The sequence below is a fragment of the Narcine bancroftii genome, chromosome 4 (assembly GCF_036971445.1).
Source record: "Narcine bancroftii isolate sNarBan1 chromosome 4, sNarBan1.hap1, whole genome shotgun sequence".
NCBI classification, from domain to species: Eukaryota; Metazoa; Chordata; class Chondrichthyes; order Torpediniformes; family Narcinidae; genus Narcine; species Narcine bancroftii.
Window position 1 is genome coordinate 279,505,668 of NC_091472.1, and position 17,609 is coordinate 279,523,276.

Here is a 17,609-nt window from a genome sequence, read left to right on the forward strand (position 1 = left end):
TTTAGTCATGGACTGTTCCTTGCACTGGAAGAACAGCAAAGTTTTCACAGAGACCAGAGACTTTTTTTTTTTTTACAGAGCTTCTCGTTTTCCTAAAAGCAATTTTTTTATTTCAGTATCCCTCATACCCCACCTCCAACTAACCACCTCGACCTTCTGAGTAGCCAGTGGAGCATCATGACACAAACTTTCAGGATGAATGTCAACAAAGACATCAATCACAGCTTTTTCCACATCCTTCTGGAAAGCAAGTGTTCCACAGGCAATTAGATGATGATCTCGTATGCACTTCAATCTAGCGCTGTAATGGCAATGTCTCCATTTAGGAGCTGATAGGAGGGGCCCTTTGCCAACCAAACAAGCTACAATCTTATTCATGAGTAGATGAGTTGTAAACTTTATAACATCTGATCCTGTTTAGATTCATTAGATAAGCAACAAAATTTTAGTTGGTACCGTGCTCTTGGCAGATCCCTCATTGATCTAGAAATGGAAGCATGACTTTACATGGAGCAAGAGGTGTGTCAGCTTCCAAGGTTGCATAGTGTGGTGGAATACAATACTGCTGACGGTTCACAAGACTTTAATTTATCAGTTCTGAATCTTTTCCATTTTGTGTAATAGCAGTACCACACATTTTAAAGGGTCTCCTCAATCTAAATACAATAATACGCACCCAAGGGTTGTGTAGTTTTTACACCGATGCAAGCTCTCTTGGAAAAACATGTATAGAATGTGAATTCTTGTTCCCCCCCCCCCACTCCTCTGCATTATTAGTCTAATATGTGTGCACATCATCCATGACCATTTGCAATTTTATTTATTCAGTCACAGGATGTGATATTATTGGATCGGACAGCATACCCTTTACATTGAGTGGTTTGCTGGTCCATTTTCAGAGTGCAATGAAGAAAAAAACAGATTGTTGTAAGAATGACAGATATCCTTCCCTGAAGGACATTGAAGAACCAGATGGGTTTTTACAACAGCCCTATAGTTTGATTATCACCATTACTGATGCGAGATTTTTTATTTCTAATTTATTTTAGTTTAATGTCCCCAGCTGTCACACTAGGATTCAAATTCACGTCTGCACTTTAATGGACGAGGGTTTGGACTACGAGGCCAATAACCTTATTATAATTGTAATTGATTATTGGTGTAAATTGTACCCATTTGGCCAACCTTCTGTGCAGACTTGTTCTTATGGACGGATGAATCTGTACCTCAAGCTTTGCATGAATAAAGTCAAATAGCATCTTATATTTGATTGTATTGATCAGGCGATCTGCACACCAAGCTGGGCAGCTTCAGCAGCATCCTTAGGGAGAAGTGGTCAGTTAATGATGTGGGTCTGGATCCTTGTTGAGACTAAAGTAAGAAGGGGAGGGATAACAAGCATAAAAAAGGGAGGGCTTTGGAGAGGGAAGGATGCAAGAGGTGGTAGGATACTGGACAAATGAAGATGAAAAGGGTACAGACACAGTTAGGGAGGGAGACTGTTGGGGAGGGAGGGGGGGTTGAGGAGCGGTTGAAGTGAAGTCGAACAGGACAAGGTAAAGGACAAATGAAAACAGTGGAATCAGATCAGCGTTGGGGTTGCTGAGAGGTGCAATTTATCTTTGGACTGAAGGGTGGGTTCTCCCAGTTCTGGTAACCTCACTCCAATGCAGTTCTATTGTTTCTTTTACTTCCTCCTGTCTACCTTCCTCATTCCCATCACTACCCCTCCCACCCTGTGGTCTGCTCCCATTTCCTTGTGCTCCCCTTACAACATGCACCCAACACGTAACTGACCATTTTCCTCCACAAATGCTGTCTAACCACTGAGTTCCTCCAGCCTCTCTTTGTTCACACAAGATTCCAGCACTTGCAGTTCTTGTATTTTCATAGCTTCAGAAGTCTGGTAACTTGGTTCACAGTTTACTTCTGAGTTGGGTTTGACGATATTGAGTATCCCTTCTCAAGTACATCTTGTGATCACTGCAGGTAATAACTCATCTAAACACGACATAGAGTATTTGAGTGAAAATCTGGCAAATGAAGCTTAATGTGGGAAAGTGTGAAGTCAAGGAATCAAAAGGTGGTTTATTTTTCTTTAAATGGGGAGACACTGCAATCAGTGAAGTTCAGAGATCTAGACGTTCATGCATAAATCAGAAGACAGTGAAGGTGATGATGTTCAACTTGGCTGCAAAGGTGTTGTTTAAGAATATGAAGGTTTGGTTACAGTTCAACAGGGTATTGGTGAGGCCACAACTCCAAACAGATTTGGTCGCCTTAGCTGAAAAGGATGTTGTAACATTGGTGGCAATCCAAATGAGGTTCATCTATCACCCTCTGTTGCTAACTCCACCCTACCCTTCTCACCTGGAACTATCCTCCTCAATCAACCTCTCCTTGCCTGGATCCACCTACCACTCACCAGCCTCTGTCTCATCCTTCCCCCTCGCCTCTTTATTGTGGATACCTCGCCTTTAATCCTGATGTAAGAGTTTGGCTTGAAAAGTCAATTGCTTCTTTCCCTTCACAGATGCTACCTGACCTGCTGAGTTCCTCCAGCAGTTTGCTTCTTGATTCAAAGGGGGCTTGCCAGGGTAGATGTTGAGATCTTTTGACCAGTGGGAAAATCACAAACAAGGAGGCATAACTACAAAATAAATAAGTCATTTAAAACTGCAGTGTGTAAAAATGTTTTCTCTCAGATTGTAATGAATTGCTGGAATAATTCCCTGCCCTGAAGCCACCTTTTGATTCCTTTATAGAAGTGCATAGGCTCACTTTTCCTCACATTAAACTTCATTTCCCAGATTTTCACTCTATCTATCTATAGAGCAATGGAGGCCAGGCCACTCAATATACTTAAGGTGGAGATAGATGTCGGTTTAAGAATTGAGAAATTAAGGATTGTGGGGAACTGACACAAGGGGTGTTGAGGCCTGCATAGATCAGCCATGATCACATTAAATAGTAGGACAAATATGAGAGGTGAATGGTATATTGATCCAATCTTTTGTTCTGGCGCAAACAATAGAAGAGGATCCGTTATTTTTGCATATTCCCTGAATAACATGAAAACTTTACAGCATCAACTGGCTAGATAAATTTTTGCTGTTTTCAAATTGAGAGGCCAAGTGGTCCATTGAGTGTTCTTTCAACCATACCTGGTTGCAACAGTTCAGTACAACAACTGAGTGACTTGCTGGTCCACCTCAGTGATAGTTAAGAGTCATATGTATTAGTGTGGGACCAGGTGACAGCTGGGCAGATTTTTTTTTGAAGGCATTGCCAGGGATGGCGGTGAAGGCTGGAACAACATTTAAGAGATTCTCAGACAGGCACATGGATGAAAGAAAAATAGAGGGTTATGAGGTAGAGAGGGTTTAGATTTTTATTTGGTAGGTATATATAGGTTGGCACAACAGTGTGGGCTGAAGGGTCCGAACTGTGCTGTAATGTTCTATGCTTTATGCTATTAATGTACCGGAACTAAAACCTTCAAGTTTGAACTAGGATACTGGGGCACAGGAGAAGGTACAATACACTTATGCAGATACCAAGCTTAAAATGATTATTAAAACAGAAATATTGTTTAATATTAAACATTTTAAAACTAACTGATTGTGAAGTAAAATAATTGACAGGTCCACAACATAGATCAAATGAAGTATAAAGAAGACATTTACACAGACAGCAGTTAAAATACATCAACAGACTGTTTAAAGACATCCTTCTCTGTTGATTTCAACAGAAGCTTCATAGGACATGAGGGGAAAGGGAAGAGAGTGCATAAAGAGGTGGGAAGAGCTAATTGAAAAGGATAGAGACTCATCTAATATTCAAATTCCCACAGAGATTAGATGGGCCTGTTGATCAGTGTGCATTTTCTATGATGCCCTATTATCTCATCTGGATCTTCTGTAATTTAGTTAATTATGTTTACATCTATATTCCAAAACTTAACTACTGATAAGATCGTTGAAGTAGTTTTTAACCAAAGATTTTAATTGTGGTCATTACCGGTTCCCAAGAGCTCAATGGCTATAGCAGAGTTCCAACAGGCAATTCCTGATTCGCTATCTTAAGATTTGGAAACAAATATTTCCATTTTTATAAATCTCTTTGATCCATTGGTAATAAAACCAATTCTATCTTCAAGCAAAATGAAAAAAAAATTGTTTGTGCTGTAAGCATCTTGGAAAAAAATTATTGTGCAGTCATTTCATGAGCAGTGGTGTATCAATACATCTTCATCATTGTGGCCCATCCCTTAGCAAGCAAAGATGAACACGGTGCCTTGTAGCTCTTCTTTCCTCACAGATCTTTTGTTTTGTTTTCCATGGAGCTTTAGGCACCGTGTACCAGGGCAAGGACTTGGGGCCGAGTGCTTACCCAGGATAAATGCCTCCCTCTGGGTTCCACGCCACTGGGCCTGGCAGAGTGCAAGGCACGACAGCCAGAGTGTCACGGGATTGCTCTGCAGTGGTCTGTTCCAAGACCATGCTCGCTGGCCGTTGTCCTTACGGATCCTTCGCCCACCGAGTTTGCTGCTGCAGGCCACTAGGGAACTGTTTCCTATGCTCTGTCACAGCTGCCAGCCCCTGCTGCCAGACTGACATGTGCTATTTGCCCATTGCTGGGGCCCTTTTCAGGTACTGACGGTTGGGCGAGCCAAGCCCGGGAATTTGAAGTTGGAGTTACCTTCTCCTAGCCTTTGCCTGAAGAGGCAAAACCTGCAAGGCAGCAAGTGGTTTGAACCCATAGATGCACCCCCGAGAGAAGGGAGCTCCATCCGTAACTGAATCTTGGTCTGTCTCCTTCCTGCCTTCACACAAAGCTTAATAACACAGCTGAGGTGGCTTCCTCCTTCTTGGGGTTAAGATCTAAAGTCTCTTTGAGCATATCCCCTTTCAAGTGAAATTAGTCAATCTCTTTATCACATCAGCAGTACCTGGAGCTTCAATAAGTGTGGCACTGTTAAGAACAAATTGAAAGTCCCAATCACTAATGGAGTTTGGTGTTAAAATTTACACAAAGTTTCATGATATCCTAACTTCAACAGCTTTTTTTTCCCCCAAAACTCTACAGCTGAAAAAAAATAACCATTAAAAATAAAAATCACACAGGAGTCACGTGATGGAGTAGTGGCCGGACGGTGAACTCCAGCCCTCTCCAGAAAAGTCGGGAAAAACAAGAGAAAATACAAAGGCACAGAAATACAAGTTAAAGAAAAGTGAGTATAAAGGTGGAAAGAAGATGGAGACAAAAGGAGAAAAATCAAAATCAACGGAAAGAAGAGAGGAAGAGAAGACAACGGAGGAAAAAGGTGAAGGCCTTACCTGTCCGAAGAGGCCCGCTGTGGAGAGAAGACCCCACTACCTCAGGTCGGTAGAAAAAGAACTACAACAATGGCTCACAGAGCCGAGTAAAAGTGCGCAACCGCGCATGCGCGAGGAGTCGCGCATGCGCGATGCGCATACAAAAAAACACACCGACGGGAGGGGGGACCAGCTGGGGAGTCGATCTCCACAGCCGGCAACGACAGCTGCAGAACACCTGCAGCAAGAAGAGACCACAGAAGACAAGAGAAACAAGATAGAAGAGGAGGAAAGGGCAGCAAAGAAACAACAGATGGTCAACCCAGAGGAAGAAGAAGAGGAAGAGTATGGTGAAATAGAAGAAGAAAAGAGAGGCAAGGTAAAGGAGGTACTTGCTCTTGTTAGAGGATACATGGAGTCATTTAAAGAATGGCAAACACAGGAATTCAATGATTTAAGAAGAAGAATAAACAACACAGAAAAGAAAATAAATAAAATGGATATGACCTTAACAGAAATGGGGAAAAAAATGGACAAGATGGAAGAACGGGCAATAGCAGCAGAAATGGAGGTAGAAGACTTAAAAAAGAAATTGGAGGAATCTAATAAAAAAACTAAAGAGACACAAGAATTACTAGCCCAAAAAATAGATATAATGGAAAATTATAACAGAAGAAATAACATAAAGATAGTGGGCCTTAAGGAAGATGTAGAAGGCAAGAATATGAGGGAGTTTATAAAAGAATGGATCCCTAAGGCCCTAGGATGTCCAGAACTACAGCAAGAAATGGAAATAGAAAGGGCACATAGAGCATTGGCCCCTAAACCACAACCACAACAAAAACCAAGATCTATTGTAGTAAAATTCCTAAGATATACTACAAGAGAAAAGGTACTGGAGAAGACAATGGAAAAAGTAAGAGAGGGCAACAAACCACTGGAGTATAAAGGGCAAAAAATCTTCATTTATCCAGATATAAGCTTTGAACTCCTAAAGAAGAGAAAAGAGTTCAATGCAGCAAAAGCGATTTTATGGAAGAAAGGATATAAATTTACACTGAAGCATCCTGCGGTATTGAAAATATTTATTCCAGGACAACAAAACAGACTATTCTCGGATCCAGAAGAAGCACGAAAATTTGCAGAACAATTACAAAAATAGACTGAGGGATGAAGACGGGTAATGAGAGCAAAAATTATCACGATTGATATGTATGTGGGTAAAGACAAAAATAGACTGAGGGATGAAGACGGGTAAGGAGGGTAAAAATGACCACGATTGATATGTATGCGGGTAAAGAGGTATAAGAGTGAATAGAGACAATGGGCATATGTGAAAGTATCTGTAATTAGAGGAAAACATAGAAAGTATAGACAAAAATTAATAAGGGAAGGTAATGGAATAGAGAGAATAAGGAGGGAACTAAAAGAGTGACCTTTGTGACATATAAAAAACGAAATCTTTTCTGGGGGGGGCTGGGTGGGGGGAAAAGAGCGGTCACTGCAAAATCAGTTGACGCTTGCGAGTGGATTCGCAAATCCAAATGGAGAGGGGAGATGTGGTTGTCCGACAAGGGATAAAGGGCAACTCAGGAGGGGAAGGGGAGATTGGGGATAAAGAAGATAGAAATAGGAGAATAAGGAAAATGTTGGATGTTGTAGGAATGTTGTCTGGTAAAGAGTTGAAAATAAGAAAACAGAAATGGAAAAGGAGGAAAGGTAATGATGGAAAAACGGAAAGAGAAGATAAACAAAATATAAAATGGCTACGCTGAACTATATGACTCTAAATATTAATGGAATACATAACCAAATTAAAAGGAAGAAACTACTAAATTTACTGAAAAAGGAAAAAATAGATATAGCATTTGTCCAAGAAACACATTTAACTGAATTGGAGCACAAGAAATTAAAGAGAGATTGGGTAGGACATGTAACAGCAGCATCGTATAATTCAAAAGCAAGAGGAGTGGCTATATTAATTAGCAAAAATGTGCCATTTAAAATAGAAGAGGAAATAATAGATCCAGCAGGGAGATATGTTATGATAAAATGTCAGATATATTCAGAGCTTTGGAATCTACTTAATATATACTCACCTAACGAAGAAGATCAAAAGTTTATGCAAGATATCTTTTTGAAGGTAGCTAATACGCAAGGGAACATACTAATAGGAGGGGATTTCAATCTGAATTTGGATCCAAATATGGATAAAACGGGGAAAAAAATTAACAGGAAGAACAAAGTAACCAAATTTATAATTAAATCAATGCAAGAAATGAAACTTGTGGACATATGGAGGAAACAAAACCCAAAAGAAAAGGAATACTCATACTACTCGACTAGACATAAAACATACTCAAGGATAGACCTATTCCTGTTATCAGCCCACATACAAGGGAGAGTTAGGAAAACGGAATATAAAGCTAGACTATTATCGGACCACTCACCCCTGTTATTGGCAATAGAGCTAGAAGACATCCCTCCAAGAATGTATAGATGGAGATTAAACCCCATGCTACTTAAAAGACAGGATTTTAGAGAATTTATTGAAAAACAATTAAAAATGTACTTTGAAGTAAATACGGAATCAGTGGAAGATAAGTTTATACTATGGGACGCAATGAAAGCATTCATTAGAGGGCAAATAATAAGTTATGCAACCAAGATGAAGAAGGACTATAACCAGGAAACAGAGCAGTTGGAAAGGGAAATAATAAACATAGAAAAAAAATTAGCAATAAAGGAAGATACAACCAAAAGAAGAGAATTGGCTGATAAAAAAATAAAATATGAAACATTACAAACATATAAGGTGGAGAAGAATATAATGAAGACAAAACAGAAATATTATGAACTAGGGGAAAAAACACACAAAATCCTAGCATGGCAGCTTAAGACAGAGCAAACTAAGAAAATGGTATTGGCAACAAGGAAAAAAGACAAACAAATTACATATAATCCAAAAGAAATTAAGGAAAACTTCAGAGAATTCTATGAACAATTATACCGAACCGAAAACGAAGGGAAAGAAGGGAAAATAGATGAATTTTTGACTAAAATTGAACTACCAAAACTACAAATAGAGGAACAAAATAAATTAACAGAACCATTTGGAACAGTAGAAATACAAGAGATAATAAAAAATTTACCAAATAATAAGACACCAGGAGAGGATGGACTCCCAATAGAATTCTACAAAACATTTAAAGACCTAATAATACCGCCCCTCCTGGATGTAATCAACCAAATTGATGAGACACAAAACTTACCAGATTCATGTAAAACAGCAATAATTACAGTGATACTAAAACAAGGGAAAGATCCACTCTCACCAGCGTCATATAGACCAATATCTTTGCTAAACACAGATTATAAGATAATAGCTAAACTATTAGCGAACAGATTAGCAGAACAGGTACCGAAAATGGTAAATTTAGACCAAACTGGATTTATCAAAAAAAGACGCACAACAGACAATATTTGTAAATTTATTAACTTAATTCATGCAGTAGAAGGAAATAAAGCACCGGCAGTAGCAGTTGCTTTAGACGCAGAGAAGGCCTTCGACAGAGTAGAATGGAATTACTTGTTCAAAGTATTGCAAAAATTCAGTTTACCGGAGAAGTATATTAATTGGATTAAAGCATTATATAAGGGACCGTTAGCGAAAGTGACAGTAAATGGACATGTATCAAAGCAATTTAACTTAAGCAGGTCAACGCGGCAGGGATGCCCACTATCACCATTATTGTTTGCGCTAGCTATAGAACCACTAGCAGAATCGATAAGAAGAGATAATAATATAAAAGGAATAAAAATAAAAGACAGGGAATATAAAATCAGTCTGTTTGCGGATGATGTGATAGTGTACTTAACAGAACCAGAACTATCAATAAAAGAACTATATAGGAAATTGAAGGAATATGGAGAAGTGTCGGGATACAAGATAAACGTAAATAAAAGTGAAGCAATGCCTATGAATAACGCGGATTTCTCAAAATTTAAGGAGGAATCCCCATTCAGATGGCAAACGCAGGCAATAAGATACCTAGGAGTGCAAATAAACAAAAATCTAGGCCAATTATATAAACTCAATTACAATCCACTAATGAAAAAATTACAGGACGATTTAGAGCATTGGAAAGAGCTACCACTAACACTGATAGGAAGGATAAACTGTATTAAAATGAACATTTTTCCAAGGATACTATACTTATTTCAGGCATTGCCAATACAACTGACAGAAAAATTCTTCAAAGAGTTAAAGAAAATAATAAGGAGATTTTTATGGAGAGGGGGGAAACCGAGGATAGCACTAGACAAATTAACAGAATGGTATAAACAAGGAGGCTTACAATTGCCAAACTTCAAAAATTATTATAGAGCCGCACAATTAAGGTACCTATCAGATTTTTATCAAACAAGGGAAAAACCAGACTGGACGAGACTAGAATTAGATAAAATAGGGGAAAAGATACCTGAACACATATTATATAAATGGGACGAAAAATTGGTACAACATAGAACTTCTCCAGTATTACACCATCTCCTCAATATATGGAAGAAGATTCATGTAGAAAGAAATAAAATAAATTACCAAATACCAAAACTAATATTGACGCAAAATAAGCTACTCCCTTTTACAATAGACAACCTTGCCTTTAGAAAATGGGAAAAAAAAGGGATTAAAAGAATAGAAAATTGTTTTTCAGGAAGTAGATTCTTATCCTTTGAACAAATGAGAGATAAGTACAATATAACGGGAGATACAGCGCTGGCATATTACCAACTGAGATCCTACTTGAAAGATAAATTAGGAAGCAACTTGAGTTTACCAGAGGGAAGTAACCTTGAATATGTGATTACAGATACAATGTTAATCAAAAGATTTATAAAAAATATGTATATTAAACTGCAAGAAAAGGAAAATGAGGAAACAAATGGTAAAACTAAACAAAAATGGGAACAAGATTTAAATATAAAGATAAAAAAGGAAACATGGGAGAAGTTATGCTCTGGAACGATGAGAAATACAATAAATACGAGGCTGCGTATGATACAATATAATTGGTTACACAGACTATACATTACACCGCAAAAGTTAAATAAATGGGACCCAACAGTATCTGATAGATGTTTTCGATGTAAAAAAGAAAGGGGAACAACAATTCATGCAATCTGGACATGTGAGAGAGTAGAAAAATTTTGGGATGATCTCAATCAGATATTAAATAAAATAACAGAAAACAATATACCAAAGAATCCAGAGATCTTTCTCCTAAGTAACATAAAAAATAAAGAATTTGGAATTGACTTGGAGGATGCACAAAAAAGATTTGTTAAGATAGCCCTAGCTGTAGCAAAAAAATGTATTATGTCAACCTGGAAATTGGAAGATAATTTGAAAATACAACAATGGTATATAGAAATGAATAAATGTATTCCATTAGAAAAAATAACATATAGTTTAAGAAATAATATTGAAATATTCGAACAAGTATGGGAGCCTTACATTAAATACAATAGCGAAAACCTACCGGGAACAAACATTACCTAAGTTGATGGAAGGAGAAGAGAAGAAAAGAATGGACTCAGTAGAATTTCTGGTGTATTTTTGTTGAATGACAACATTGTCTAACTGAATTAATGCAACCTAGATTGTATAACTAAAATGGATGAGAGGGGGGGGGGATGGGGGGGTGGCTTGGGAGGAGGGAGGGGGGAGGGAGAAAAAGTCACTGTAAATGTGTGGAAAAGAAAAAGTGTATATCATGGCTATTGTGATTTATGGTGTGAAAAATAAAAAATTTAAAAAAAAAAAATAAATAAAAAAAAAAAAAAAAAAAAATAAAAAAAAAAAAAAATAAAAATCACTCAAGAATAGCAAGGAAATATTGAGATATTTAAGTTCATTATTGAACCAGTATTTGTGAATGCAAATTTGTCAAATAGTGTTTGTAGAAACTGTACAGACTTTACTATTATATGGCCAAAAAAACTCCAAGCATTGTCCAATTTCCTGACCATATCAGGCCATCCATGCTCATCCATGCCCACTAAGCTTAAACTGATATTGCACTGATCAATTGGCAGGAAAAACCTTTGGAGAATCTGACAAGGAGGCTCCTCCGCATAGAAACAGCACCGTATGGTAGTGCAAGACCAACCCCAGTATCTCAAACCTTGTTTAGCTTTTTACATTTTAAATTTAGACATACAGCACAGTAACAGGCCCTTCTGACCCACGAGTCCATGCCATCCAATTGAACTACAACCCCTGAAAGTTTTGATGGGTGGAGGAAACTTGAGCAAACCCACACAGGCAAAACATACAAACTCCTTGCAGACAGCGCCGGATTCAAATCCAGTTCACTGATACTATAACAGCGCTGCGCTAACCACTAGGTTGACCGAGCCACCCACAACTGAAGCTGTCAACCCTCTTGGAATGCTCCTATATCTATAATTGAGAGGCATTTTTAAAAATACAAAGATTACTCACAAGGAACAAAACCAACAAGGAAATACAATAAATAAAAAATGTCTATCATTTCATCCTTACAGATATTTCTCAGCATTCAGAAGCACAGTTCTGATCTGCCATTGGTCCACTTGGCAGAATTCTGTGTAATTGCTCAGGTATTAAGGAATGCCGGTGCTGCACACTGGATACTGCTAGTTGCACAGTTGGGAAATTGTGTGGGAGTCCTGAAATCTCAATCATTCTACTGCAGGATTTCTAAGGAAAGTTTTACTGCATACACTGAAGTAATAATAGATAATGAAAGTTTATTGTTCCCACCAGCTTTTGATGGTAAATTCACTTAAGCAGGAAATTATCTTTTCATTTCTCTGTCCCTGTTAAGTTCATGATGGGCTTTCACCGCCAAAGCAGATTTATCAAACCCTTCATCATCTTTTAATACATGTTCATTAATTTATAATTATTCACCCAAGAAGTTTTCTGTAAAACATCCGTGGCTTTTCACATTTGCTGACTCAACCATCAATGCTTTCTTTTCTCCTTTTCAGGATATTGATAATTTCACACAAATAAAGGTATAGATTTGAATGTGCAAACTGTGGTGTTGCACATGCTTCATTTCAATGTTTAATCTGTAGTTGCGATGAAAGTGGTTCTATTTGTTACTTTGGCAAAATGGAAGGTAATTGAAAGATTTATTGTGGAAGCTATTACTTTCAAAAGATTCAGAGAAAATCTAAAATGTGCCTGTACCAACATTAGTTTTCCTCCAGCAATTAACAGATACTCATTGTATCAATAAAATTGGTCACAATCAGCTGTAATTAGCTACAAAGATTTAAATTTATTCATTGTATAGCAACAACAATTTTTACATCAATGTATACCACACAGTTTTTCAATTCATTCTGATTTTTTTTTAATAACCTGTTATTTAACCTGTTAGACTAGAGAATTATATTCGTTTTCCACATTGTACTCATTTCTACTGCCTCTCTGGTAACAATTTGCCTTCACAATTTTCCAAGATTTCATTTTCATTCTCAATAATTTCAATCACCTTTCCTCCCAGATAATTTCTGGAGCCTGGTACAGTTGCTTTCTTCATTTCAAATCTTATAACTTTGCTTAGTCACACTTTTCAGATCTGTGTTTAATAGTCCTTGGATAAATTTAAAAATGTACTGAATTTCAGAAGAATTCCATACCATTTGCCATCTCTCACAAATGGCCTTTCCAACTTTCAAGAAGCTGCTACTCATTTGCTTAAAATTTCTTTCAGATAAAGTTCAAAGTCTATGCAATCCTGCACATCACCACCAATTTCAATTTACCTATAAAAAATTCCATTCCATTGACAATGCAATATCCTTGTCACTTCACTCCATCCTAGGGGAAAATGCCACATATACTAGGCTGCTATTCATTGACTTCAGCTCAGTGTTTAACACAATGAGCTTGGTGGAGAAGCTGTCCTCGCTAGGACTCAACACCCCTCTTAGTAACTGGATCCTGGACTTCTAATGGAAAATCCAAAGTCTGTCCAGGATGGTAGCAGAGCATCAGCATCATCACACTGAGCACTGGTATGCCTCAGGACTATGTGCTCAGACCACTCCTGTTCATGCGACTGACCTACATGTGCATCACCCGATCCAGCTCCAACCGCGTCACCAAGTTTGTAGATGACACAAAAGTAGTCAGGCTCAGCAGCATCAATGATGAGTCTCACCACAGAGAAGAAGGGAAAATCTTGTGAAATGGTGTGAGTAACAACCCAAGTCTCAATGTGGATAAGATGAAGGAGATGACCGTGGACTTCAGAAGGAGCAGGAACAACCACCTTCCACTACACATCAACAACTCTAGTAGAGAATGGAGAGCACCAAGTTCCTTGGAGTTCACTTTACTAGTGACCAATCACAGACACTCAACATCTCATTTGTCAGGAAGACACAACAGTGGCTGTACATCCTGAGAAGAGAAGCCAGCAAGGCTACCAGCCATCATTATGTCAACCTTCTATAGTAGAGATGGTCATTCTATGAAGTGGCGCATTGCACCCCAATGATAATACAGGTATGTGCTGCTTAACAACCATTCAGGCAACGTCCCCCTGCACACATGTCTGTGGTTGCATAATTATATAGTTACCACGAGCAAGTCCACAGCAATTTAGAAAAAGCGATTGCTAGCTATAGGAAATTGTATACTGTACACGCAAACTGATCCAACTGCCCTGCTCTCTCCCCACAGCCGCATACAAATCCCTAAACTGATCACACTGCCCCGCTCTCTCCTTACAGTCCCATGTTGGTCCCCACACTGATCACACTGCCACCCTCTCTCCCCACAGCCCCGTGTGAGTCCTCATACTGATCCCTTTGCCCCACTCTCTCCCCACAGCCATGTGACAGTTTTCAGACTAATCCCATTTCCCTGCTCTCACCCCATGACAATCCCCAAACTGATCCCTACTTAAAGATAAAAAGTTTACAGGCACACTACAGTATCCCATAAAGCTTTGCTAAATGTATAATATGGTGTTCACACAATGTCAACATCGCATAACGCCCAATTTCACAGAACGTATTGTGGACATGAAGCAGCACATACTTATAATTAAAAAAGTAAGCCTATTCATGCAAAAAGTATTAGCCAAAAACCAATTTGGAGAAAAAAAATCTGTAACAGAAATTCATGTAGCTTAGAGCAAGAAATGGGTTTTTCTAAGAATCAATCTAAAACTTAGCAATTATTTTTTCGATTTTAGTATTTTATGCACATCTTTTAGTGAATGCTAACGTTAATCTGTTTTCAATTAAACTAAGAAAGAAGAACCTCTGTTCTGCAGTCGTTCCATAACGGTTCAATACACATTTGATACTTTTTTGTTCCTGAGGCACCAGGCGTCTGCACCAGTGGAGTCTCTCAGGTTTTTGCCAGTCGGTTTATTATTGACACTTGTGCGCCACAGAGTTAGGCTTTATTTTGTTTTAATATTAAATCATGTAAAAATCCTAAATGTCTATATTAACATATTTTTACAAGAGTTAAATAGAGTTGTATGGCAGATTTGAACTTGTACATGAAGAAATTGATGCATGGAACATAAAAGGTTGGCCACCCCTGTTCTATAGGAATTCTATCGAGAGTGTGGTGGCTAGCTACATCACAGTGTGGTACAGTTGTTACAAGAAATGCATTGGAGGTCAAACCACAGGACCATAAGAGTGGCAGAGATGATCAATGGAGTCTCCCTTGCATCATCCCCCATCCCCCTGCAATCGACATTGTCTACCAGGATCATTGACTGAAGGCGGCGCGTAAAATCATTAAGGTTCTCTTCTCATCTTTCAGCTGCTCCCATTGGAGAAGAGATACAGGAGTATCAGAGCCAGATCCACCAAGCTGAGGAACAGCTTCTTCACACAGGCAGTGGCAATGCTGTAAAGGTTAAAACCTTGTGCTTTTGATTCTTTTGTTAATTTTGTGCCTATCCCTTTAAGAAAGTATTGTTTATAGTGTTACCATAGTACTCTATGGATTTGTCTACCAACAGTCCGTCTGCACTACGATCACAGCATATTATTTGCCCCATAGGACAGGCAACTGTGACTAGTTTTTTTTAAGATATCTTTTCTCTTTATAGCTTCTTGTGTGTTAATTATACTTATTTTTTGTTAGTGTCTTATGTACCCGAGAGGTCTGTTACAAATAAGACCTTCAATATGTCGATATATTGCACTTGTGCATTTGACAACAAACTCTTCCTTCATTCATACTCTATATTTGGTTTTCTAAATCCCATTTCAGAACCACCCCTAAAAGCTAGGCCCACAATATTTTTCTTTTTGCTTTCCTTCACAATTCTTGACTTTTTTCACTATGATTTGAGTCATCTATTCTAATTCCTCAACTAGTACCTCTCAATAAATTGTCCAGAAAATGATTTTAGATATTTTCTATTAAAAATTAGAACATAAATTGAGGATGATAATTATATTACCACTCACAAGTCAGGTTAAGGCAATTTTAAGTACAAACTTGTTTTGACAGGAGCAAGAGTCATGATATTATTTTACTGTAAAAGAAACTGTATAGGACAGAAAGCATCACAGATTGGATTCCAATTCATATAGCCTGCTGCATCATTGGATATGGAATTCACTAGTAAATTATTTACCACATACTATTATTTTCTTGTAATAATGAAACAGAAAACAATGTATTTGATCAAGCACAATATGATTAAAAGTTTAGTTCATACAAGGCATTGCAAGTATGAAAAAATGAATATGGAGACATGTAGTTACTATTGGAAACAGTTTAGCCAGTTTCAATTTACGGCAAAAATTAACAGATTGCCTGAGCCACAGGATTCCAAATATTCAGGTGAAGTCAAGATGTAACCATTGCACTAAGATATTAACACAAAGCTTTACCTGATCTCCAGATATACTGTGTTTCTTTCGATGCTTCGAGATTAGCTGGAGCTTGTAGAAAAAAGAACATCCAAAGCACCAGAGATTTTCTCAATCGCTGCCATGTCCATCCCAACGGGCCATGCTCATCTCTCAGGCTCATAGTCCAGATAATGTAGGGTTAACACTGCAGTTTCTGGGGATGAAACAATTAAGAGATTAGTAACTTTTATGTAAATAACTTTAATCCTTTTATTTAAAAGGACTTTGAAGGAGAGAAGTTATCATCAGATAAATAGAGATCACAATTTGACCCAACATAAGTTATATTAAATGTTCAGATATGATGTTATTGTTGCTCAATTTTAAATGGATGAAACAATGTTGACCATGATGGCTGAACCACTGTCAGTGTTTGAATCTGCTTTAAGCCAATGTTCAATCTATGGATCAGGTTCCTTTAATGGAATTAATTACAAATCCCTTTCAAAGATTTTTTTAATGAAGTGCCTGAACCAATGTGTGAATAATATTGCATACTTGGGAAGGCATATCAGAATCTTACTGAGATTTCAAAATTCTCCTACATTGGGGCTATCATGATGTCACAGCAGTTGCAGTAGCCTAATTGAAGTGATAGATTATTCTAGTCTGTCATCAACTCCATTATTGGATTAGATGTAGCTGGTAAATGGCACCCATTCCAAACTGAAATGCCAGTATTTAGCCATTTAAATAATTGCAAATCCAGGAACCCTGTTTATGGCTAGTCAAATGTGAAAGCCCCAGTACGCACAACTGCAAAACTATCCATGGAGTACAGAAGCAAAAAAATAAGTTTTCCCAGCATTTATCCTGGAAGTAATTTTAAAAAATTCTAAAATAAACATGGTGCAGGATACACAAGTTCACTGATTGTAATGAAGATGCTGGGAAGCCCAACTCATCCCAATGATCTGTTAAATAAATTGCCTAGCCTATTTGCATCTAAAATCTTACCAAAATGCAGAGATTATAGATTAAAACTGAACAGTGTAAATTCTACTTCTAATAGTTGAGGTCAACTTTAAAAAAAGTTGGACATGGAAATAGAAGAAATTGGGGAAAAAAGTTTCAGTTGCAATACATTTTGTTTTTTTTATATAATATGCTAATAAATTTGGTCATGCCTAAGATTTAATCTATTGCATATTTATAAATTCTTAAAAACAAACTCTTTGAATAAAGATGCCTCACAGAGAAATGGAAGCCTTTGCAAATAATAAAAACTGAAGAAAATGTTTATTTCAGGGAAATTAACTAAGCAATAAATATCAGTGTCAGAACAGGATTAAAACGATTGAAAAGTATCACATGGGCAAAGCTTTTGAACACAAACAC

General features: G+C 37.7%; 1 protein-coding gene across 4 annotated transcripts in view; it reads right to left on the reverse strand.

Moving 5' to 3' along the window:
• thsd7ba (thrombospondin, type I, domain containing 7Ba) overlaps window positions 1–17,609 on the reverse strand; it is a 1,034,072-nt gene that overhangs the window by 837,831 nt on the left and 178,632 nt on the right. For all 4 annotated transcript variants that reach the window (XM_069935130.1, XM_069935128.1, XM_069935129.1 and 1 more), the window contains one exon: window positions 16,251–16,425. In XM_069935130.1, the coding sequence (XP_069791231.1) occupies window positions 16,251–16,392 (142 nt within the window). In that variant the 5' untranslated portion in view covers window positions 16,393–16,425. The remainder of the gene's footprint in view (window positions 1–16,250; window positions 16,426–17,609) is intronic.